The sequence below is a fragment of the Syngnathoides biaculeatus genome, chromosome 16 (assembly GCF_019802595.1).
Source record: "Syngnathoides biaculeatus isolate LvHL_M chromosome 16, ASM1980259v1, whole genome shotgun sequence".
NCBI classification, from domain to species: domain Eukaryota; kingdom Metazoa; phylum Chordata; class Actinopteri; order Syngnathiformes; family Syngnathidae; genus Syngnathoides; species Syngnathoides biaculeatus.
Window position 1 is genome coordinate 12,956,242 of NC_084655.1, and position 25,715 is coordinate 12,981,956.

The 25,715-nt window shown below is 44.2% G+C and overlaps 1 protein-coding gene, 1 long non-coding RNA gene and 1 pseudogene across 4 annotated transcripts in view; 1 reads left to right on the forward strand and 2 right to left on the reverse strand.

The window, feature by feature from the left end:
* On the forward strand, positions 1-24,873 carry LOC133514283 (uncharacterized). Its single transcript, XR_009798761.1, has 4 exons — positions 1-218; positions 3,270-3,481; positions 3,700-3,814; positions 21,679-24,873. It is a non-coding gene; the product is annotated as an uncharacterized LOC133514283 (long non-coding RNA).
* atp2a1 (ATPase sarcoplasmic/endoplasmic reticulum Ca2+ transporting 1) overlaps positions 1-25,507 on the reverse strand; it is a 29,647-nt gene extending 4,140 nt beyond the window's left edge. Inside the window, exons 1-23 of one of the 3 annotated variants that reach the window (XM_061845833.1) lie at positions 25,041-25,507; positions 24,931-24,963; positions 13,133-13,190; positions 12,969-13,056; positions 12,526-12,663; positions 12,001-12,018; positions 10,561-10,643; positions 8,006-8,110; positions 6,039-6,177; positions 5,764-5,844; positions 5,602-5,687; positions 5,005-5,160; positions 4,770-4,911; positions 4,449-4,615; positions 4,276-4,364; positions 4,103-4,205; positions 3,893-4,024; positions 3,662-3,787; positions 3,299-3,517; positions 2,237-2,348; positions 1,911-2,134; positions 1,592-1,812; positions 1,149-1,351 (exon numbers count right to left, since the gene is read on the reverse strand). In XM_061845833.1, the coding sequence (XP_061701817.1) occupies positions 1,149-1,351; positions 1,592-1,812; positions 1,911-2,134; positions 2,237-2,348; positions 3,299-3,517; positions 3,662-3,787; positions 3,893-4,024; positions 4,103-4,205; positions 4,276-4,364; positions 4,449-4,615; positions 4,770-4,911; positions 5,005-5,160; positions 5,602-5,687; positions 5,764-5,844; positions 6,039-6,177; positions 8,006-8,110; positions 10,561-10,643; positions 12,001-12,018; positions 12,526-12,643 (2,524 nt within the window). In that variant the 5' untranslated portion in view covers positions 12,644-12,663; positions 12,969-13,056; positions 13,133-13,190; positions 24,931-24,963; positions 25,041-25,507. Of the gene's footprint in view, positions 1-1,148; positions 1,352-1,591; positions 1,813-1,910; positions 2,135-2,236; positions 2,349-3,298; positions 3,518-3,661; positions 3,788-3,892; positions 4,025-4,102; positions 4,206-4,275; positions 4,365-4,448; positions 4,616-4,769; positions 4,912-5,004; positions 5,161-5,601; positions 5,688-5,763; positions 5,845-6,038; positions 6,178-8,005; positions 8,111-10,560; positions 10,644-12,000; positions 12,019-12,525; positions 12,664-12,761; positions 12,827-12,968; positions 13,057-13,132; positions 13,191-24,930; positions 24,964-25,040 lie in introns of those variants that run through there. The other 2 variants (XM_061845832.1, XM_061845834.1) reach the window with 2 other exon arrangements.
* On the reverse strand, positions 2,990-3,108 carry LOC133515174 (5S ribosomal RNA; annotated as a pseudogene).
* Positions 25,508-25,715: the final 208 nt, after the last annotated feature.

Consider the following 25,715-nt stretch of genomic DNA (forward strand, 5'->3'; position numbering starts at 1 on the left):
TGGAGACGACACGAAAATATGTCTTACAGCACGACGCCCAGAGTCTTGTCCGATACCCTTAGACATTTAGAAGGTGAAAATAAACAAAAGTACGTGGAAAAATGAGATAAAGTCGGCATAGATGACCCATATTAAATGGCGAAGTCGATGTTTTCGCCGATAAGAAATTGGACTGTTAATTCGCTTCCCTTGGACAACTGGATCTACATATGGATCTGGTGAGTAAGTCATCAGGATTTACACGGAAACGTTTGAAAGCATTATAAAAGTCTGGAAGCATATAAATACTTCGTTGCTGGATCTGTTCTCAATCAGGAATAAATCCCACAAAGTAACCGGTTGACGGCTCGTGAACACTGAAGCGACATGTTTACTTTTGCCGGAATCCATCAATCTTTTCAGCTAGTATGCAATACAAATAACAATATTTAAATAAATGACCCCTGGTTTTACACAAACTTGCATTCGTTAACTATGATTGAAAAAAAAAAAAGAGGACGGAGTCGTCGACACGGATTCTACATAGAAGTGATGGTGGCCACACTTTACCTTCGTAAATCTCTGCGACAGGCATTTTTTTTTAATACGCAATGTTCTCAAATGAGCCAACTTGGCATTATAAATACGTCTTGGTAATTTGAAATTGAGAAGAATAATTCCTACCTGGAATGAAGCGATCACTACACAGCCGTGTGTGTATTTTGGTTGGTCACCATCCATCATGTTTAATTGCCGAAATCCATCGATATTTTTTGGTCTTTTCAGATGGAATTCCATCAAATGATCTCTTTGAATATCTGTCTCGTCTGTTGTCACAACCAACAGGGCAACAGGTCTCTGGTATTGTAAATATTCTCCTCCGGTTCAATGTCTCCCACAATGTCGAGCAGCTCTGTTTGACCGGCAATATGGCGCCTTCAAAATGGTGATGTCACTTGCACGAGCTCTACTGGTCCCTGACTTCAGTTTTGAAGTTGAGATTTCAATTTGGCTTGATCTTATTATCATAACCCAAGTGACTTTACACAGCAATTCAGTCCCATGAAAAACTGTTGGATACTTGATGGATACGCGATGGTCTTTTACAAATACATTTCATGTGTTGCTAATCACCCAGAGGAAGCAAGTGGAACTACAGTATTTTGTACCTCCGATGGCTAGATATCTGAAGAAGAGCCAACCAGAGATCAAGGGCTCTTTGGGCGATCGAGGGGCTTTTCCCATGATGTCGAGATCTGGGGGGTTGAAGCCCAAAGCGGTGGCAGGAAGCCCATCAGTCACAAGGTTGACCCAAAGCAGCTGAACTGGAATCAGTGCCTCAGGTAGGCCCAAGGCTGCAGTCAGAAAGATACTGAAGAAATACAGGAACAAGTTAGTTCCAGAATTTTCTTTCTTCTGAAAGAATGTAGTACACAATTAGACTTAACTGCTTCACTCTTGGTATTCGTGTTAGCCTACTGCTTTGCTTTAAATCCAAATAGAAGGAATGAAAAAGGATTTGAGCAGCTGTCTCTCTTTACTTTTTGAACTCAATATATTTTTTAAGTCCAAAAATGAAGTAGCTCGTCTATGATGACCATCAAGTACTTACCAGACAACCTCGCCTACGTTCGACGAGATGAGGTAGCGGATAAACTGCTTCATGTTGTTGTAAATAGCTCGTCCCTCCTCGACAGCAGATACAATGGAAGAAAAGTTGTCGTCAGCCAGGACCATCTCAGAGGCAGACTTGGCAACGGCAGTGCCAGAGCCCATGGCGATGCCAATCTCAGCCTTCTTCAAGGCCGGGGCATCATTCACTCCATCACCGGTCTGGACGTCGAGATAGAAGATGTTAGGGGGCAATTTTCTCCACGGATCAGCTGAAAAGCTGATTCCTTATTGAGTTCAGGAGTTGTTAGTCTCCTCACCATGGCAGTGATCTCATCAAAGCCTTGGAGGAACTCAACAATTTTCGATTTGTGGGATGGTTCCACCCTGGCAAAGCAACAAGCCTTACGGACTGCGTTCTTCTGGTCATAAGAAGACAGGTCATCAAACTCACGACCGGTGAAGGCCTTGCTGGTGACGTCCTCATCCTCAGAGAAGATGCCGATGCGGCGACAGATTGCCACTGCCGTGCCCTTGTTGTCACCTGGGGGGAATAAACCAGAATAATTGGGCTTGTCTTGATTGTTTATTTTTTTTTTTTTCAAGAAGAAGGCTCAAGTTAAGGTAGAGCTTCTGGATGACTGACCGGTGATCATAATGACCCGAATGCCGGCAGCTCTGCAGAGCTCGATGGAGCTCATGACTTCCTTACGCGGAGGGTCAAGCATACCAACACAGCCCACAAAGGTCAAGTCAGTCTGATGACAAAAAGACACAAATATTAAGTGGCTTCTCGCAGTGGTTACTTTTATCATCATTTTGGGTAGACTGTCGCTCATTGGGATCCAGTAGAACTGGCTTGAGTATGACATAAAGTAATATAGAGACACAAGTCAGATGTCAGAAAAAAAATTTACTTTTTCTGAGAGTATTTGGGTTCTGTAGTCGTCATTTTCTGTCCCTACAGCTACATTTTGCACAAATTGACTCCATTGGCGATAATTATCAGATTGTACAGTTACAGTACTTTTCCAAGACCACTTGGATATATGTATTTTTTCCAGTCTGTAAACGTCATTCTAACTCAAAAGGAACATCTGGTGGTAGCGTAAGCCTGCAAAATAACTCGACGTCTTTGTACAAATGTACATTTTCCATAGCCAAAAACCTGGAAATTTGGTACACTGTGTTTTAAATCTGTAAAACTCAGTTGTCAAAGGCAAAAAGAAAGAGTTTTAAGGCCATACCATACATGTTTACACAATCTTCTTTTTCTTTCAGCTTGTCCCGTTAGGGGTCACCACAGCGTGTCATCTCAGATGAACGCATATTTGTTTGACACATTTTTATACTGGATGCCCTTCCTGACGCAACCCTCTGCATTTTAGCCGGGGAGAGAAGCTTACAGCAACTGGTATTCCCAGGCGGTCTCCCATCCAAGTACTAACCAGGGCTAAACCCGCTTAGCTTCCGAGATCTGACAAGATCGGGCGTTCTCAGGGCAGCATGGCCGTAAGCCACACGTTTACACAATATGGCACGAAATTAAATACCCAAGGTCCAGATTAGTCTAATAAATCTCAACGTAAAATGTATTTTTTTAAAAAAAGTACATTTGAGGAAATCAACCCAAATACATCCCTAAAAGTACAGCATGTTATTTTTTTTTTTGGTCCCAGATTATATCATAGCAGAGCCTGTCACTCACCTCATACTCTGCAAACCTCGTGGAGTCCTCCAGGTTCATCTCCTCCCTCCTTAGAGGAGAATCACGGGTGGCCAGTGCCAAACAGCGGAGGGTGTCGCGCCCGGTGCCCCACTCCTTGATGACTGCCATGATGTGATCTTTGACGGGCCCAGTCAAGGGAAGACGACTTGTGCCCACGCGGACGTATGTGCAACGCTCAATCACACCCTCTGGGGCACCCTGGTTACACAGTTACAATGTTCAGTCGCATTATTTTGCTGTGTCTCTTAAGATGTGAGGTACACATCTACTTGACTTGATCAGCTTCTACTCCAAACAAAAGTTTAGCCTGCAATAGTTTTGTGCGTTCTATGTGTTGCTCACTTTGACAAACATCTTGTTTCCTACTGGGGCTTTTCCAGACTTTGATGGAGAACAGTACACTGACATGGACTTCCTATCTCTGGAGAACTCCAGTGTGAACTCTTTCTTCATCAGTTGCTTGATCACCTGTCGGAGAAAAGTAGAAATTGAAAGGTTAGTCAGTATTCTTGGATTTAATGTGTCTCAGCGAACTGATACATTTCAGACTTTGAGAGACTTTTGTGGGCTTACACTGCAGCAAGCATTGGCTCGTTCCACCTTGGACAGGCTCCGCACTTCAGTGTTAAACACGTTCATCTTCTCCACCAAGCAACTCAGAGCTGTTTCAGTGGCCTCACCCACTTTCTCATAAATTCCCTTTGACTGCAAAGGGGCGAGACATTTTTAAATGGTTTGATTTGTAATTTCCTGCAGCTGTTGTCTCCTAAGCATTGTACTGACCTCGTTGTAGTCTAGCGAGGAGTCATTGCAAAGAGCGCAGATGGTTGCCAGCTCAACCAGTCCGTCGTACTGGCCGCATTTTACACTCATGCCCCTCCGGGTGCTAAAAAGAAATGATACTGTTGAGGAAATGCCCGTCATTTTAAACTGTCTGTGTACATGCATACACTTACACTTCTCCCTCAGGGGTGTACTTTGAACCAGAGATGTCAAATTGACCAAGACTGACATTGTCGTCATCCACTTTATCGATAATGAACATCTGCGAGGAAACCGTATCTCATCAAATCTCGAGAAACGAATACTCTTCTTCTACTGTATGTTGTTGGGATGTGTTTCAACCTACTTTGGTCACACACATCTGGTTGGTGGTGAGGGTACCGGTTTTGTCAGAGCAGATGACCGAGGTGCAGCCCAGGGTCTCCACAGAGGGCAGGCTTCTGACGATGGCGTTCTTCTTGGCCATGCGGCGCGTTCCCAGAGCCAGACAGGTGGTGATGACGGCAGGTAAACCTGGGATGGTCACAGGCAGGAAGTACATATTAATGTTCAAAGTAAAGTTATGTTGAAGTGCATTGCTTGTATTTATCTCAACGGTGGACTTCAAATGCAAATAAGTTATGTGTGTAATCTTCATTGGCAAGCAGATGGAAGTCCTGGGGCTTACCTTCAGGGATGGCAGCCACAGCCAAAGCCACAGCAATCTTAAAATAGTAGATCGCACCACGGAACCAGGAGCCACCATGGACTGGGTCATTAAAATGGCCAATATTGATGATCCACACAGCCACACAGATCAGTGAAATGACCTGGGGAAGGCAGAGAATCCTAAACCGGATCAGCCACTGCAATTTGTAAACTTTGGGCATGCGTCTTGATTGTTCAATGTTTGGGGCTCCCACCTTGGAGAGCTGCTCCCCAAACTCGTCCAGTTTCTGTTGCAGAGGGGTCTTTTCCTGCTCAGTGGCGGCCATCTGGTCACGGATCTTCCCGATCTCAGTGGAGACGCCGGTAGCCACAGCGATGCCGGTGGCCTTTCCAGCAGCGATGTTGGTGCCCTAAGCAGGGTTTGAATTCATTTTAATGAGCCTTTGCACTGGAGACATTTCAGCAGTAAAATAGTGATCAGGACAGTAGATGGTTGTGATATAAAACTCATTTCCCTAAAACTTTGTAGAAGAATAACAGATGGGGCAAGATGGAACTGTGGATTAAGGTGTTAAAACAGAACCTTGCTATTTAGTATTAATATGGAGGCACATTTACCTTGCAAGGCAGATACAAGTGTGCTTGTATTAGCTTGCAATCAAAACTTAAATCAGAATGAGGACATGTGGAATGGTGGACGGAATGGTGCACTCGTGTTTTTCACGTCTGCCTCTCAGTTCTGACATTTGGCTTCGGTCTCCAGCTTCCTCCAACCAAAACATACTTGTTAGGTTAATTGAATCCCAGGGGTTATTGTGAAATGTCTGAGGAGGTGCGACGTCGACACTCACAGAGAACAACATGTTCTTTTTGTCCTGATTGACGGCTCGGGGGTCCGGGACGGCATCGGTGTGCTTGATCACACTCACCGACTCACCTGGGAGACACAATGGGGGGCGGGGAATCGGTAACACCTCCTTGTAAAGTGTGTCCACGTGTGACGAAACACCTACCGGTGAGGATGGATTGGTCCACACGCAGAGTTGTGGATTTGATGGAGATTATCCTGATGTCTGCTGGTACTTTGTCACCAACTACAAACACGTGCACAAAATTGCCCCCCCCAAAAAACATGTTTGTAAATAACTTGTGATCATGGTTCATTTAAGAAGGTAGTAAATGTCTAGGTTGATCGGGATGGACATCAGCACATTAGATGGATTAGATTCTCAGTCAGTTGCAGAAAAAGAATTCTGGGAAGATTCGGAAAAAAATACGAGGAACGTACCAGAGACCTCCACCACGTCACCAGGAACGATCTCCCTGGCCTTGATTCTCTGCACACTCTTCCTGTCCGCCCGGTAAACTTTACCCATTTCGGGCTCATATTCCTTCAGAGCCTCAATGGCACTCTCTGCGTTGCGCTCCTATGGAAAAAACACAAGTGTCATCATTATAGTAATACAGGATAGTATTGTAATATTTGTGTCTCATGGGGTGATACATTTCTTTTTTAGGTCTTATAGTCTCCTTGTCTGACATCAACACATCAGTCCTGGGGGTGGCCAGTAAACTTGAATACATAATTTTTCAACAAACGACCGTATCGCGAGATTTCCCCCCCCCTCTCTTAATGTTACATTGTTATTCAGGAATTCCACTTTGTATTTACAGTAAATAAAAAAAAGTATTTGAACACCTTCCTATATTGCAAGTTCTCCCACTTAGAAATCATGGAGGGGTCTGAAATTCTTATTGTAGGTGCATGTCCACTGTGAGAGAGATAATCTAAAAAGAAAAATCCAGAAATCACAATGTATGATTTCTTAATGATTTGTTTGTGTGATACAACTGCAAATAAGTATTTGAACACCTGAGAAAACCAATGTTAACATTTGGTACAGTAGCCTTCGTTTGCCATTATAAGGGTCAAATGTTTCCTGTAGTTGTTCACCAGGTTTGCACACACCACAGGAGGGATTTTGGCCCACTCCTCCACACAGATCTTCTCTCGATCAGACAGGTTTCTGGGCTGTCGCTCAGAAACACAGAGTTTCAGCTCCCTCCAAATATTTTCAATTGGGTTTAGGTCTGGAGACTGGCTAGACAACGCCAGAACCTTGATATGCTTCTTATGGAGCCACTCCTTGGTTTTCCTGGCTGTGTGAAAGACCCAGCCATGACCCATGTTCCAAGTTTGAGTCTTAGTGATTGTATGGAGTGGACAGGTGTCTTTATGCAGCTAACGACATCGCACAGGTGCATTTGATTGAGGATAATACATGGAGTGGAGGCGGACTTTTAAAGGCGGACTAACGGGTCTTTGACTGTCAGAATTCTAGCTGATAGACAGGTGTTCAAATACTTATTTGCACCTGTATCACACAAATAAATCATTAAAAAATAATACATTGTGATTTCTGTATTTTTCTTTTTATATTATCTCTCCCACAGTGGACCACACACCTACGATGAAAATTTCAGACCCCTCCATGATTTGTAAGTGGGAGAACTTGCAATACAGCAGGGTGTTCAAATACTTATTTTCTTCACTGTACTTGGGGTGTATTGTGACATATTAAAAGTGGATTGATGATCCTAAATGTATAAGTGATGTGTATATGGTTAAAAAAAAGTGCCAAGAATCAGTAAGGTGGCAAACCCTTTTTCCCCATGCAGCACTGTATACATACATTAATACAAACAGGAGTCCCCCTCCCATTGCCTCAAAGTGTAAAGCCCTCTCCCTCTCCATTCTCATACCCCCTACGTGCGAAACCGCATAGTTTCCAAATGACTGCTTCAGCATTGATGCCCTCCCCTCCTCCATTAAACTTTGCATGAAAACACGGACGGTAGTGTGCTCATTCTTCTGTAGGCAATTTTCAAAGTGTGTAGTCTTCAAGCCAGGCCGGTGTGAAACCCTCCCAAGCTTCCACAACTCGTCCCCCTCTGCACCTCCCTGAACTCGGCTTAACCTGTCACCCCACCTCGTCGCTTTGCCGATGTCATGCCGCTCATTCTGGCTTCACATGAACTTTAAGCTCTCGCTGCGGCTCTGGAAGGAGAAAGGACAAAAGGACTGCGACCTGAACACACCGCTCTTATAATTTATTATGTGTGACTGTTACTAAGAATACGAGTCTATTTAGGTGAGTGTAAAAAAGACGGCCTTCGGGGGGGGGGGGGTTTCAGGTACAGTATGTGTCCTTGAGACTGCGATTGTTAGTGGGTGCGGTTTTGTGAGTCACTGACCTGCCAAACGCCAACGATGGCGTTGGCAATGAGGATGAGGAGGATGACAAAAGGCTCAACGAAGGCTGTGACCGTTTCCTCACCTTCCTCGAACCAAGCCAGGACCTAAGAGAGACACACGCACACACAGCTCAAGTTCAAGGCACCACATGTTCAATTTCTGTTACCTTCGTACATTTTTGTCCAAGCAGATAAAGGTAGATGGGCTCCGTTATAATTAGTTTCTAAATGATGCACTTGGTCCCCAACATAGTTTTACAATTAAAGTCATAAAGTTGATTTTGTAGGAACATTCTTGATTTTGTTCATCTGTGCATAGTGTGCAGAGGATAATTTTCTATATACTGTACAATCAGAATCAGCTTTATTTTTAACTGTTCTGGGATGAAAAACATTATTTGTGGCCATTTTTTTGGCTTATTTTCCTTAGGTAAGATTTGCTATCATATGAGGTACCTTCACATGATTTAGATCAGGGCTCAGCAACCTTTTTGAGGCTGAGGGCTACTTTGTGAGCACCGATCGTTTGAAGGGCTACGTGACCTGTTTGCGGCAAATTTACACGTACATAAAATATTTTTGTTTTAATTTATTGTAATAAATGACATTACAAGTGTTTTAAAATTTTAATTCATGTAAGCAAGTCAGATTCAGAATTTAAAACACAAATAATACTAACAATTTGTAGCCTCTGGTATCTTTAGAACATACCTCGCGGGGGTCATATATGGTACTCGCGGGCTACCATTCGGCCGCGGGCACCGCGTTGGTGACCCCTGATTTAGATACTCCTGTCTAAGAGTTTGTCCAGTACAGCAATGATAATTGACCCTCTCAAATGGTTATTACATAAAAAAACAAATTGTAGTTTTCATTGATGTAGAATAGCATTGCGAATACTGTATTCAAGTCTGACAGTACCAATCAATCATTTTGTATCCAAATTGCTCTCGACTACCTGATGCTTGTGTTATTTCTAATTGTTTCCTTTTTACAGGTTACATGCAAATTTCGTGTATGCGGAACCTCTTCGGTCCTCGCGGTGCTCTTTGCCGCTGATGGTCCAACACTTGTGTGCTCCTGTGCACGTCAGCCCCCGTGTTACTACACGCGGGTGTGTTTTGGAACACTGTCATGTTGACATTGACACAGATTAGCTGAAGGCCAGTGGAGCAAAGTCGTATCTATAAGAGTCCTCACGCCCGTCTTAGGTAGAATCAAACTTGTCATTTTGTCTTATCATGATACTGTAGTCGGCGTCTTTGGTACCAGTACATTTTTTTTTCACACTCTTTCCAAATGTGCACATCGCAGCGGCAGGACGTTCTCATGTGTATGAATAGGGGGGGCCGTGTTTTCCCAGTATTTACTGTTCTCTCTCTTAGAAACCATACACGACTCTGAATCTATTGCCCCCGTTTGTCATCGTAACAAACAATGGTGTTGTGCAACCCAATCCCCGCCACCCTCCTGGGTCCCAATCTCTTGCTGCCGCAAGCCGTCCCTCGTTCCTTCCATCCCTGACCTTTATGCAAGGGTTCAGTTTCTCTTCTCAGCTTGAGAATTTCTTAAAATAAAGCTCCGGCCATGCGTATGTCCACAGACACACGTGGCCACTTTTTTTTTTTTTTTTTTTTCCAGCCCGCCTTTCTCACACGCATGCATACACACCGGCACCATCGGGCCTTCTAAGGCCATCGTGACAGCTGTGTAGGCAGGCCAGAGGGCAGAGATGGGAGATTAAGACAATGTGTGCAGCCTCCCTCTGCTAAACTGTTCTGGAGAGAACAACAGAGGCGGGAGGAGGTGATATGAGAGTGAGGGCACGCTAATATAATTTAGACACTGCAAACTGGAGGCGGTGTTTACAGAAGTTAGACATGCTGCAGCTCAAAACCTTCATCTTATTTAGACTAATGTGTACTGTAATTTTATATGAATGGAATGTACTGCACCTGCAGATTGACTTTCTGTAAATGGTGACGTACAACTTGCAAAAGCTCTTCTGATCATAGCGTCGGAGAATTTAAAGTGTAACTCTTTAAAAATGTGGAATGACACCTATAGATGTCATACTCTGAGTGTGCTCAGCCTTTCAACTGTAATCCCACTTTACTTTTCGGCATTTAATCATACATATTAGAGAACAAGTGGCCTCACAGTTCCGAGGTCCCGGGGTTCAATCCCGGACCTGCCTGTGTGGAGTTTGCACGTTCTCCCCGTGCCTGTGCGGGTTTTCTCCGGGCACTCTGGTTTCCCCCCACATCCCAAAAACATGCAACATTAACTGGAAACTAAATTGCCCATAGGTGTGATTGTGAGTGCGGCTGTTTGTCTCTATGTGCGCTGTGATTGGCTGGCAACCAGTTGAGGGTGTTACCCTGCCTCCTGCCCCTTGACAGCTGGGATAGGCTCCAGCACTCCCCGTGACCCTCGTGAGGATAAGCGGCGAAGAAAATGGATGGATAATCGAGAACAAAATCACCCTTACGTCAGCCTCTCTCAACTGCAACAATTGCTTGTTATGAAGTCCAAAGAAAAGTAATAATACTCACAAAGGAGATGCAGGCGGCCAGCAATAAGATTCGCACCAGCAGGTCCTCAAACTGTTCAACTACCAACTCCCAGATACTCTTACCTGGAAGAAATGCACAAGGTTACATCGAGTATAATCAAGCACTGCACCTGCTGAATGACTTCATTGCACTTGGGGGGGGTGAATCGATTAGTCAACGACTGGAAGAGTCAACTTTTTCATTGTCCCTACATCTAAAGCTTGACTAATCACTAATCGTGGGTTTTTAGTCAATTAACAGAGGACCTACGAATGGCTCGCCTGCTGCTGCCAGCAGACTACTGTGCTCTGTGGAGTAATGACAAATCCAGCCACAATTTAGACAAAGTTCGTGTACTGTGGGTGAGAATAGTGATTGGCCGAGCTTCCACTATTCCAAGAACTGCAAGTTCGGGAATGTTGTCTCCAGGAAAGCGCGGACAACGTCACGAGAACTGTATCCGTCCGAAGTTGCGTGATACGACGCACACCGACATCATGACACTTGTGTCACTTTACAACACTGCGTCGTAACATACAGCTGCGGTATGGTCAGTTACAAGCCTGTGGAAAAACAGGAGCACAGTCAAGTGCAAAACTATGCAAGTTTGTCGACAAATAGAAGTGAAATAGAAATATCAAAACAGATGAACTAGCTACAAACTTTTATCTATGATGAGATGAGCCAGTTTGTTGAAGAGAAACATCCCACTAATCCCAACAATTGCATTCAGCGTGACGGAGAGTTGTATTTTGCACGATTTGTCAATATCTGTTTCTGTTGAAATATGTCTTTACTTTAAATTGGACTCTGGCACATAAAAAAAAAAAAGATTGTTGATGAAGAACTGATTACCGTATTTTCCGCACTATAAGCCGCACCTGAAAGCCTTTCATTTTCTCAAAAGCCCACCGTGTGCCTCATAATCCGGTGCACCTTATAAATGGATCATTATAGTGCAGCTCTATCTAATGGATGCATAACGTAACCCCAGCCTCTACTGTAGCTTCTATTGTATTCGGCTTATAAAGTGGTGCGCCTTATAATGCGGTGCACGTTATATAAGAAAAAAGTTTTAAAATGGGCCATTCTTCGACGGTGCGCCTTATAATGCGGTGCCTTATAGTGCAGAAAATACGGTACGGTACGTGACTTTGCCTCGTCTTTGAGCGCATTATAATTGATAGTCAACCGCTCATGCGTTTTGCATACACCAACAACCAGTTAGTTTATTGATCTGTTAGTTAATCAATTTTTTTAAAAAAGTGCAATGCCAACAGTGAACTCGTTGTTTGCATTGGCGCATGCGGTGTGGCGGATTTCCAAGCAGCCGCAGGCAGGTGTTAAATGAACGACTGTCGGTTGTCAGCGCGTGTGGGAAGCCAGTGTAAGCGTACAGCGCTGATGGTGAAAGTGAATGTGACAGAAAGTGAGACTCACCCTCCTCCGCTGGCAGCTCTGTGGGCGAAGAATGAGAGATTGTTGAGATTATCAGGCCTGGATTACTATTTGGCAATTTTACTGCAATTTTATCATTTGGGCTCCTTGAAGGGACACAAGTCTCGACAACATAACATACGAGAAATATAGTGCAGACACTTTTATGAGAAATAAATATGGATGCAGCGACCTCTTTATCACTGCTTTGATACAAATGTAGCGCCTTTAATAATTGACCTTAATTGTGACCTCTTGTTCCATCTTGCTGTCACAATCCAGTTGTGGGCCAAGATGCTTGACACCCAATGCAAGCTCATTTTACCCTTGAGCATTATCTAACAAGTGCTGAGTTGCTCATATTCTGGTCCTCCTTCAATGATGTGTAATGGTCAGACAATTAGTTAAGTACTGCTGACATTCACAGTCATTTAGCTATTAAAAATATGACACCATCGTGGCCTTGACTTTCCGCTCAGCCGCCGTTAATGCTGCATCCTTGCTATCCCTCCATCCCTCGCCCCTCACCGTTGTAGCCGTACTTGTCCAGGTTCTTCTTGAACTGCTCGGGCGACAGGCCCTTGTCCTCGGTCACGCCGAAGTAGGCCAGGACGTCCTCCGACTCTTTGGTGTGCGCGTTCTCCATCCCGGGCTGAAGCGGAGAGGCTTCGGGACACAAAAGTATGTTAAAAAGTGCGCATGCTTCGCGATACTCACATCAGCTCCTCTGATGCTGCGAGCGCACTTTCCCGAAATTCACCCACCACTTTCCTGAAGTGCGGTGTTTGGGAGCAAAAAAGTGGCAACCCCCCCTCTGCGTTCACACTGACTCGACCCCCTCACTCTCTCACTCTCTCTTTGGGATGTTGCTCTCCTCCAGGAGCCCCCGGACTGACAGAATGTGCAACTTGGCAAACTGCTCTCAAAAGTTTTATACGCGTGAAAAAGTTCCCCGATTGGTGCCCGCTCACCATGCGCTCGCCTCCCATTGGCCACAAGCGTCGCAGGGGAAGGGGGCTTGACGGCGACAACTGCAGAGGGGTCCGCCGGGCCAGGGTGCTGGAAATAAGATGTGTAAAAGAGAGACAACCAGGAGGGGGTGACACTTTCTGAATGAGAGCTAGGGGACACTGACCAACACGTGGAATGACTTTACTGTGTGCCCGTGCACATGTTCACGTTCATTCACTCATCTGCGGATTAAACAAATTACATGACACGATTATCATATTTGACGTGTAAAAACTGTCAACAGTCAAGGTGTGTACGTGACTGGAAAATACAGTACATAGCGATGCAGCCATTATCACACACGCTGCACTGAAGGAAAGAGAAGAGAAAGAGGTTTTTCAAGAATAACATTGTGCATTATGCAGCCAGCTCACTGAAGGCCCAATTCAGGGGTGTCAAACCCATTTTTCTCGCGGGCCACATCGTGGTTCCGGTTTCCCTCAGAGGGCCATTATGACCGTGAAACCCTACAAATATTTAATAGTCTCATCGTATTTACGTCATGAATTTGGAATCAGAAATCAAGGGTAATGTGTTTTTAAACTATTCATGTTTGGTAACACAAAAAAATGCTTGTAATATCTCAACATTATCATTTGTGATACGCGACAATTTGAAATTTTTGTAGAAATTTTCACAAGAATAATTGAAATTGACACTCTAGATTTGGCTTCGCGGGCCACATAAATTCATGTGGCGGGTCGGATCTGGCCCCCCGGGCCTCGAGTTTGACACCTGTGCCCTAATTGGTGCATGACAATGTGAAATAAAGTTGTTCGTTACATTGCATTTGAACTACTCACTGTCCCATCATGCCACACATACTATGGAGAGGTTGGCACACACGGAGGCTGCGTTCCCTTCCAAATGCTACGGGACTGCCATTTTAATTACTTGGCTAATGTAGTTGTCAACGCTGGGGGAGGAGTCGCCATGCCAAAGTTTCTGTTCCCCTCCGCCTCAGTTTTGTATTTGCGGCTCTGGTTTCTTAACTGTGACCCGAGGTGCCGCCATGGGCTGGGGGAGCACAAAGCTCAAAGTGGCGCACTGACATGAGCTCGATCTCTCTTTGGGATCAAGTTTCTGCGGCTCTTTCTAAGCGCTTTTATGCTCATAAAAGACACGGCAGTGATAATGCCGCCTCTAAATACGTACCGACTCACTGGAACGCACACACATGTATACAAAAGAGGGCGTAATTTGACCTGGTGTTGATGTTGATGTTTCAATTTAAAGAAGGCTTTCAACATATTTTTGCATCCTAAAAATACCAAATCTGCTTGACAAAATGCAGTATGTGACAACAGTTCAATGTTGCATGCAAATACACAACCTTAAAATGCATTACAATGTGTAAATGTAACTGCCTTTGAACTGTATGATTATTCATTTGCTGACAAACTAACATTTCAGCAAAAATCCATGTTCTATTTAAAGGGGAAATTCAGTGCTTTGCATAAACAGTGTATCCAATAGGTCATGTAATATGTACTCTATTTTGACAATGTGATGTTAAATCTGCTCTCATTTAATATTGTCTTGAGAAGATTTTTCTTGACAATTACGAATTTTCAGGGGCGCTGCCATTTTTGCGAGTCACATGACCTACGTGTGCAGATGTGATGTGTACTGTGCCGTTCCAAAGGCTCGATTATATAGGACACCTTTATGCCCAGCGCTGATTTCTCGGATTTATCCTCATCTGGTGAAGAAAAAAGAAGTATCGGTTGATCAGGAAGACGGAGGAATACTTCCATACAGATTTCAACCTGTGGCTGTAAATAACGTTGAATATTCAGATAGTTGTTCGGGCGGAATGACGCGGAGTCTGACTACTCGGAGGCCTACGTGCAGGACATAAGTGCGTAAACAAAGGCCGCCGGAGCTCCGGGCTGGCAGCTGCAGATGGTTCTTCGGACGGGATGACGCGGAGTCTGACGAGCGAGCTCCGACGGCAAGCCGTGAGCCGAGCCTCAGCGGCGGCGGAGGCTGTTAGCCCCGGACACCGAAGCTAGGATAAAGGCCTCCGCCGCCGCTGAAGCTCGGCTAACGGCCTTCCCGGTCGTCAAAGATCGGCTCACGGCCCGCTTTTGGCACCGCTACGGCGCGTTAGCCTAGCTTCGGCATCCAAGGCTCACGGCCTCTGGGGCCTGGAAGCTTGACTCGCGGCTCCCCGCCGGCGCTGGCTCATCAGACTCCATGTCATTCCCGTCCGCTGCCGCAGCTCACTCGTCAGACTCCGCGTCATTCCCGTCCAAAGAACCATCCGCGGGTGCCGGCCCGGAGCTCGCGGGGGCCTTTCTTTAAACACTTATGTCGCACGTAGGCCTCCGAGTAGTCAGAGTCCGCGGCATTCTGCCCGAAGAACTTTCCGAATATTCAACATTAATTATAGCCACAGGTTCAAATCTGTATGGAAGTATTCCTGCGTCTTCCTGATGAACCGATACTGCTAATTCTTCATCAGACGAGGATAAATCCGAGAATTCGGCGCTGGGCATAAATGGTGTCCCATGTAAACGAGCCTTAGTTGCGGCCACACTACACGTCACATTCGCGCACGAGTGTAATGTGACTCCTGAAAATGGCAGCGCCCCTGAAATTTCGTAATTGTCGATAAAAATCTTCTCAAAACACTATTGAATGAGAGAGGATTCAACATCACATTGTCAAAATAGGGTACAGTACATATTACATGACCTATTGGATACACTGATTTCCCTTTTTAAGTCTTCGGGCTTTTGAGGACGACAGAAGGTTTGACTGACAATTACCTAATTCATCCATCAATGTATTTTCTATTTCACTTATCCTCATTGGGTGAGGTGGAGCCGATCCCAGCTGACTTTTAGCGAGAGACGTGGCGCGCCCTGGACTGGTTGCCAGTAAATCACAACTCACATATAGACAAAGTATTCACACTCCCATTCACACCTAGAACGTCCTTATTTTTGGAATGTGGTTGCAAGCCGGGGTGCCAAGAGTAAACCGACACAAACATGGGCAGAAAATCCTAAATATATGCAGATAATATATATATAATCTATCTATAGATCTATGTGCCTGAATTCAGATTTGAACCATGAACCTCACTGTGAGGCAGATGTGGCCAACAATGTCAAACACTTGAACACTCATTATTAAACTGAGAGGAAAGGTGTTTTTTTTTTTTTTTTTTTCAAGGTTTTAACTTCTTCCTACTCCTTTTTTGTCTTGGCATTATACTGTTTCAATATTGTAAACTTTGTATTTTTTTTTTTTTTTTGTACAGCACTTTAACAAGCGATGTAACACACACGACCTAACAAGCGATCACAACATAAAACATTCGTACTGGCCGGGAGTCGGAAAGTTTGGGGTCATAAAAAAATGCCCACGCATTTTGGAAACTTTGATGGTTGACTCATTAAATTGGTTTCACAACTACATTTGAAGAGTTTGTTTTCAAAACGAGACATAGGCATTTTTTTCAGATTTACGAAACTCGCGGCAAAATTATCCATTTGGAGCTGGATAATTTCTGCGCGAGTTTCGTAAATCTGAAAAAAATGCCTACGTCTCGTTTTGAAAACAAACTCTTCATTTGCATTCCACTTCCGCATCAAATCATTATGTGCATAATAACTTGTGAGCGTGTGGGGTGGAACCAGTTGCCAGGCCGCGTGGGAGGCGGGCATGCAAAGCTGTGCCCGCTAATCGCTGCGATGGATCCTGGAAGCGCATTGCGGGAGAAAAGTGGGACAGTAGCAGGGAAAGCGACACTTCGCGTGTTCATTGTGCGCGGTATGATTAACGGAGGCCGGGCAGCTGGGGTCCGAAGCGGCCCCCTGTAACTGAACCTATAACAGCAGTTGTGTTCCTCCGGTATAAATAGTGGCGCGGGCATGTGGGCAGGCAGCTATGACACAATGGCAGGATTTCGCTGTTCTTTCGGGGAGGTTCGAGAATGTGACACCCTCTCGGCAAGGACCACCCCCACGCCAGATACTTCCCGGGGGCCTCAAGGTGACATCAAGGTGGGTGTGGGAGCGCGCTGCATTTCTGAGTGATGTCATGACATTTGACATGGATAAATGGATTCGTTTGTCTTGAGAAGTTACAGAAGGGGATGAGCGGCGGTTGGCGCCCTCACATCACACAACCTTTTACAAGTAAATCCACTTGTAGAGCTTCTCATCTAATTCCCGGGGAGGTAGAAATCTTAGTTACCGCGTATGATGTAGAAACACCTTATTGCAATTGCGTACTAAACATATTCAAAATCAGAATTACCGCAATTTCCGGCCTACAGAGCGCACCAGATTGTAAGCCTCACCCAGTACAATTGTAAAGGAAATCCCTTTTGCTACATACATAAGCCGCACCTGTGTAAAAGCCACAAGTGCCCACATCGAAATCCACATTGAAGCACGAGACATTTACAACGAAAGACGGTACACAGAAAGAGTTTTCAAAGTTTTAATACCTTAGCTTAGCTTAACATAGCAACAACACAGTAGCACGAACATGGATGGTGAAAAAAAAAACCCATACCAAAATCACTGAGACGTGGCAGTAAGACCGCAGAAATATGCGAGTGCGGTGCCTTGAGTTTGACTCGGACTGAATGTGAGTGTAAACACGTGTCTGTCTGTCTGTGCCCTGCAATTGACTGGCGACCAGTCTAAAGTGTATTCTGCCTCTCGCTATCAGCTGGGCACCAGCTCAGCCATGACCCCATTGAGGGAAAGTGGGGAAAAAAAAAGGATTGTTCCCTGACAACAGGCACGTGCACAGACATTTTGGGGGGCAGGTGCTCAGGCTAAAAAAAAAGGGTACACAGTCCTAAAATGATTAATACAAGTCATAAAAAAATGTTGCATAGCTTTGACTTGTAAATAAATGTATTTATTTTTGTTAAGACAATTAACACAGTCAGCAATATAACAAATGTCTATTAACTATTAACAAATGTCATATTTTTGTGATATACAAAAACAAGACCAAGATAAATAAACTTCTTTCCACAATTGGTTACCCTAAAACCTATATAATTCAGATTTTTAAAAAAATCAGAGCGGGAACATAAAAATAAACAATTGGGGTAACATGGTTGCACAAGTGCACACACCCTCTTACAAATGGGGATCTCACTGTTTAGAATGAAACCAACAAATTATAGTCAGCACACATGTGCCACCATTTAAAGTATCCATTATTTACCCCAACAATTCTCCCACGCACGCTAATAAATGCCCCATCAAATATTAAAATACAAATGGGTGGCATTGATGACAGAGATTTACGTTTAAAAAAATACTGTTGAATGAAGGGGAAAAAGGGCTGCATCAAGAACGGCACTTTTTTCATCTAACTCAAAAGGGCAGGTCCTTGAGCACCATTTGAGGTCTATGTGTGGACATGCACTTTAACATAACAGTGTTGAAAAGGTGAAGAAAATAAGCAAATAAATACATGAATAAATAAATGCTGCATAGTGATGCCGTAGTTTGCATCTCTGTCTTACATTTGCAAGATTATTGATTTGAATCTCAGCTGCGGCCGATCGGCATTAAGTGTGAATGTCGTCCCCTTGCTTGCGTGGGTTTTCTCCGGCTACTCTGGCTTCCTTCCAGATTCCAATGCATGCATGTTCGCTTCATCAAAGGCTCTAAAGATTTATGAATGTGTGCATGAATAGTTTGCGTATACGTGTGACTGACGGGCAATCAAAGGCAGCTGGGAAAGGCGCTAGCTCACCGATCACAGATCCCCAAATAGAAAAATGGGAGATAATTATTTTCTACAAGCCTGTTCCAAATTGTCGTGGATTTTATTTTTTTATTAATTTTTTTTTGCTTTAACGCTTTTGGCTCAGGTAAATGTGCGTGTTATTATTTATGCCATGATGTAATGATATTAAATGTCGAATATGCAGGCAAAAGGTCAAAACAAAGTCCTAGAAAAGTCTTGCACTGGGCGCCATCTTGATGTTGACACCTTCAGGTGGTTATTTCAGGCTCTGTTTTTTTTTTCTAAATGACTTGTGAAAGTCTTTGCTCGCACGTACAGTGGACAAAAAAACACGTTCACATGTTTTACAAATCTTCCCTTACCGGCAAGTCATGATCATGCGTTTTTGTGTTTTAAAAAGAGATGGCAGTGCAACTGCCGCTTATCCTCACAAAGGTTGCAGGAGGCGGGGTACACCCCGAACTGGTGGCCAGCCAATCGCAGGGCACACGGAGACAGGCAACAGTCGCACTCACAATCTCACCTGGGGGCAATTTAAGAGTCTCCAATTAATGTCGCATGTTTTTGGGATGTGGGAGGAAACCCGAGTTGCCGGAGAAAACCCAAGCAGGCACAGGGCTCAGGATTTGAACCCTGGTCCTGAGAACTATGTGGCAGATGCTCTAACCACTGGCACCACCGTGCTGCTGATTGAATTATAATAATGATCATAATTTTAAAATGTATCCTCGCTTGTGTGGACATGGTCTCGCTATCATACGATAACAACAATAGTGAGTGAGAGTTGAAATCCGAGCCCCCCAGCTAATAGCCATGTAAATGATTCTCTGGCCCGCGGACGCTGTCCTTTCCTGGCTCGGCCACGCCGCGTCACTTTGCCACCACGTGCCACCAAAATGTGGCCCTGGAACATGACCCCGTTGTAGCGTCCCCGAGAACTCAAAGCAAGGACACGCTTGGCCGCTCCTTTCATGGGCGGCACAATTGTAAACCGATGAAGTGCCAATTGCTGCGCGGAAGATGTGTTTGGGCTTTCGGAGGAAACTGATCCAGAAGGGCCAAAGTTAAAACACCCCCGCACACAACACATCTAAATATACACACTCATATACAGTACACTTGGTGCACGGTGTCTTTTGGAAGTGTTTTGTTTACAGGAACCTGTCCAGTCTTTTATGAGCTTCTGACATCAGAGAATGTCTCATTAGTAGCTTCTGCTCTCCTCGCACTCTACAAATGTGCACGCTGGCTTTGGTCATTTCATTCTTATTTACTGCTATGGAGCAATGAATATATAGTAATTTCCAGCCTACAAGGCGCACGTGATTATAAGATTCACCCAGTACATTTCTAAAGGAAATACCATTTGGTACATACATACGTCGCGGCTGTGTAAAAGCCGCAAGTGCCCACATTGAAACACGAGATATTTACAAAGATAGACGGTACATAGAAAGAGGTTTCAAAGTTTTAAAACATTAATTTAGTTTGACATAGCAACAACATGGTGGCACGAACAGGGCTGGTTAAAAAAAAAAAACATACCGGTTAAAAAAACAAAACAAAAACAGCCGCGGCAGCTACACAGTAGCAACACGGTAGCACAGCACAAACAGAGCCGGTTAAAAAAAAAAAAAAAACATACCTAAATCACCGAGACACGGCAGTAACACAGCAGAAACACGCTAGCTCCGCGCTAACGCTAGCTCCGCGCTCATGCTAGCCGGTTAAAAAAAACCATACCGTTAAAAATCACTGAGTCGCGGCAGTAACACACTAGCACAGTGCTAACAGGGCCGGTTAAAAAAAAAACATACTGGTAAAAGTCCCCTGGTCTCACCCTTACCTTTTCTGCTCGAGTGCCCCCTTACGGCCGTTAGAAAAATGTACGAATTAGCCGTATCGCCGCATAAGCCGCAGGGTTGAAAGCGTGTGAAAAAAGTCGCTGCTTAGAGGCCGGAAATTACGGTATGTTATCATCCAGCTAAATAGTAAAGATGGGACTTGGTAAAAAAAATAATTGCTTGTAAAAGTTGTTAAAGTGAAACAAAATTGCTATTTTAGGACAGATTATAAATTACGGTATATATTTTTTGCACGTGTTTCAGGTATGGAATATGCACAATATAAGCTTGCTATACGTATATGCATATGTTATCGTTGACAGTGACATTTCTGGTGTGTTGACAGCGTTATTTACACTACTGAAGATTATCGATGTTGTTGATGTTGATGTTTAATGGCCTGAGGTCATTCACGGTCGTCATCGCTCGTGAGTCACACCGCACATTTTCATGTGGGACGGTGCACAGGTTGTGAAAGTGTGCAGTCGCTGGCACATGCAGGCTGAGGCTTGCAATTGTTGTCACTTAGCTGAGATGTGCGTTTGCGTTTCAGTAGACCTTACTAGAAAAACGTCTTGGAATCGGAAAGCATTTAATGATGCAAATAATAATACCTGGCATGTTGATTTGTACAACGTGCTTGCGAGGGTCTTCCAATTGGATGATTTATTCTGTTGACTCATTACAGGTGGATGCAGGTTCGTTCAATTCATTTATGAAGTAGAAATCAGGGCTAATGGGTTTTCCAACTATTGTTCATATTTGGTTCCACAAAAATGCTTATAATATCTCAATATGAAATGTCGGTCCTGATTTTCACAAGAATCATGGAGGTTGACACAGAGGATTTGCCTTTGCGGGCCACATAAAATCATGTGGCGGGCTGGATCTGGCCCCCGGGCTTGGAGTTTGACACCTGTGTTGAAGTTCTTCACTCTGCCATCTAGTGGAAGGGCATTTAATTGTCCTGCCTAGACAAGTCACAGAGAGATGTAAAAAAAGAATTCGGTAGAATTATATAATTTGCCACAACACACCTGTGATATATTTTCTTTAAATTTAACTGTTTGTTTTGATGTGTTTTTCCCCATAGGAAATAATGAAAATACATCTGTTCCGAGGTCGAACTGTTGCCATCATACCGTGGGGTTCCTCTTTTTGGTCTTTTTGAGGTGACAGGACTTCCTTCACCTGTGAGTATTGTTTTCTTATGGTGTGCCGTATTTTCACAACATTTAGACTTTGTTTACCTGGTTCATTTAATGATATACAATTGCTCTCATGAAGAGTTTTAAACCCGAACCCCTCCCGTAAAAGGCATTGCATTTGCTATGAATGAAAGCATCTTTGAAGTGAATTATGTGTATTATGTACTATGACCCGGATGCCTTTGTATAGTACATGTTTGCAGTAGGGCCGCATGGTGGGGCAGCTGGTAAAGGTCCCGAGTTTGATCCCGGACCCTCCTGTGTGGAGTTTGCATGTTCTCCCCGTGCTTGCGTGGGTTTCCTCCGGGCACTCTGGTTTCCTCCCACATCCCCATAACATGCACCATTAATTGTAACTGTAAATTGTGAGTGCGACTGTTGTCTGTCTCCATGTGCCTTGCAATTGTCTGGCAACCAGTTCAGGGTGTACCCTGCTTCCTGCCCGTTGACTGCTAGGATAGGTTCCAGCACTCCCCGTGACCCTTGTGAGGATAAGCAGCTAAGAAAATGGATTCCCAGAAATTAGATCCCGGACCCGGCTGTGTGGAGTTTGCATGTTCTCCCGGGGCCTGTGTGGGTTTCCTCCGGGTACTCCGGTTTCCTCCCACATCTCCAAAACATGCAACATTAATTGGAGACTCTAAATTGCCCCAAGGTGTGATTGTGAGTGTGGCTGTTTGTCTCAATGCGCTGTACGATTGGCTGGCAACCAGTTCAGGGTGTACCCCCCCTCCTGCCCGTTGACAGCTGGGATAGGCTCCAGCACTCCCCGCGACCCTCGTGAGGATAAGCGGCAAAGAAAATGGAGGCATGTATTACAGTATACACATTGATAGTATCTATCAATCTCTGTCTCTTCTGCTGCACGGGGCATTGCTTACTTGCTCAGCAGGTTACTTGCTGCCATATGAAATTCTTCCTTGTACAGTATATTTAACCACGAGGGTCCCCTGCCGGACGGCCCGCCCCATACATGGGCCGGACCGCAGGCAGGTCGGCGATGGGCAACAGAAGCAGGGCGCGATGACAGGGTGATTGATGAGAGTTTGGCCAAATGGAAGGACTTCACGGTGAAGAAGTTAAAAGAAACACAAAGGTGTGTGTGTGTGGGGGGGGGGGTACACCGGGAAGAAGTTAAAAGAGACACAAAGGTGGCAGTGGTGGTGGGGGGGCAACTTTATGACCAGTGATTATCACCCTTCAGCTTTTTTTATTGGCCAACTGGGGCACTGTGTTGTTTGCGGACACAAGCGCCCTGGTCTCGTCTAACACTGATGAACTTTTTGTGGTTAGATTTAGCAACTTTTCAACGGACCTCAGCAAATGTTTCCCCAAAAATCAACACACTTAGGTGCGGTTAAAATCAGAGGGGAAACTTTTAGCAACTTTTAAAAAGTGAATCAAATGTTAAAACACACACATTATCCTTGTAACCGATGTCCTTGTTTTGACTACACCTGGCTAAGTGAAATTTTCGTTAAAATTCACAGATATTCTCTCTAAATAATTTCAAATTCTTCTCTCCGTTCCATGGTCATAAAAATACACAGCCTGTTTGTCTCATTGCAAAGTGCTTTGTGAGTTGCTAAATTTACTTCAATTCATCCATTTTCTCGCACACTTGTCCACACCTGAGCTCGGGTGAGCTGCAGCCCCTCCCAGCTGACTCTGCTCGAGAGGTGGAGTACACCCTGGACTGGTTCCTAGCCCACTGTCCCACAAAGACACCAACACCCACATTCACGCGTACGGACACCTATTAGTCGTGTCACGCCATGTCATTATCCAAGGCGCTTATCCTCACAAGGGTCACGGGAAAGCTGGAGCCTATTCCATCCAGCTTCGGGCGAAAGGCGGACTACACCCTGAACTGGTCGCCAGTCAGTCGCAGGGCAGATATCGACACCATCACTGAGCGGGAATCGATCCCACACCTATTAGTGTCTTCCACTGACCTAATAAAATTTTTAAAATGTGGATATATGGAAAAAAAAAAACATGCAGCCACGGAGAAAATATGCTAACTCTCTCAAGGAAGGCCTGAACTGGGATTTGAAGTGGATGAAGTTCAAGAACCAAAGTTGAAATCATACCATCATACATCCAAGCATACAAACTATGTGTATCAGGTAAATGTGAATAAAACAAATACAATGTGGTGATGAACTCATAAGTACATTAAAAATCTTTTATTCTCAGCTGTTCGATCAATTTGAGTTACACTACTGCGACATCCACAACCTTTTTAATCCAAATGACAACATTACACAATAGCAACATGATTAACAACAAATTATCACATCTTTAGAAACATCCATCCATCCATTATCCAAGCCCCTTATCCTCACAAGGGTCACGGGAGAGCTGGAGCCTAACCCAGCTAGCTTCAGGCAAAAGGCGGACTACACCCTGAACTGGTCGGCAGTCAGTCGCAGGGCAGATATGAAGACCGTCACTTAGCGGGAATCGATCCCACGCTGCCTGCACCAATTCAGACGTGTACCACTACGATATAAGTGACTTACATCTTTAGAAACATCCCCGGAAAATGAATTGACATCGCTGCTTGTGTACAACCAAAAGATAGCAGACGGACCAAACGCCCGGCATACTTGCAAACACGCAAACATTGAACCGCTTAGGGAATGTGAAAAGCACTTCTGAATTTTGCTCGTACAGATATCAATTTTTCTGAGCAACTCCAACTTTGTACAAATGTGAGACAAGGAAACGGTGTCAAAATAAAGACAGACAGCTATTCAGACAGTCAAATGGACAGTGTATGGCATGCGTCAGACAAGTGTGTGCACATGCAAACAGTGTTTGTGTGCAACAGGTGTTCAATTGGAATGGTGCTAATCTTTAAGTACTGTCCCAGCAAGCCCTATTCCAGGGAAACACACACTTGATGATGATGCTTTTATGATCCCTGTAGGAAAGCAATTGTTTTGAAGCCAATTGCGCAACAACTTCTAATGATTACTTCGGTTTGGAGTGTTTACGCTGGCAAATTTGAGTGTATCACACACATACAAAAATAAAAGTGAAATGCGGGCTTGATTTCTCAGGCTTCGAATCCACCAAAGATGTTTTTGGCTGTGCATCTGCTACGTGGGCCATCATCAAAGAGGACTTACCTGACTGAATCCTCCTCTTGATTCCATTAATATCTATGACAGAAACGACTTGTTTGATACTACTTTTTTTCAGACAAATACTGGTGGCATATTCACTCTTGAGTACTCACCATTATGGAGTATTGATACCACGAGTACTGTTAATACATAAAATTCCAAATAATGCGATGACATATTTGTGAGCAAAGACATTCATTTCTTTCTTTCTGATTTAGATGATGACTTGCTAATGTGTTCACTGCAGAATAGCGCCAGTTACTGGCAAGGAGGACTTACACATCTTTTTTTTTTTTTTGCTTCATGTATAGAGCTCGTGCACCAAGGTCATCAAATCATGACATCATGAGTAATTCGTCGACATTTATTTTGAGCGTGGAAAAGTTTGGAGACATACAAATACTTTGTTGCTGGATCTGTTCTCAACAAGAATAAATCCCACATAGCGATAGAGCCACTCAGATTTTTTCAATACAAATACCAATATTTAAATAAATGACCCCTGGTTTTACACAAGCTCATTAACTATGGTTGGGAAAAAAAAAGAGACAGTGAGTCGGTTCCTCCGTACACGAAGTGTATTGTGGCCACACGTTAAACTCTGATGAACTTCTCCGTGGCGGATGTTTTTTTTTCTTTTTTCTAAATATGCATTGTTCTCAAATGAGTCCAATGCGTATTTAAAAAAAGAAAATAAACTCCTGGGATAGGCTTCAGCCCCCGTACACGGAAGCGTGTTGCGGCCACACATTAACCTACGTAAAACTCTCTGATAGACAGTGTATTTT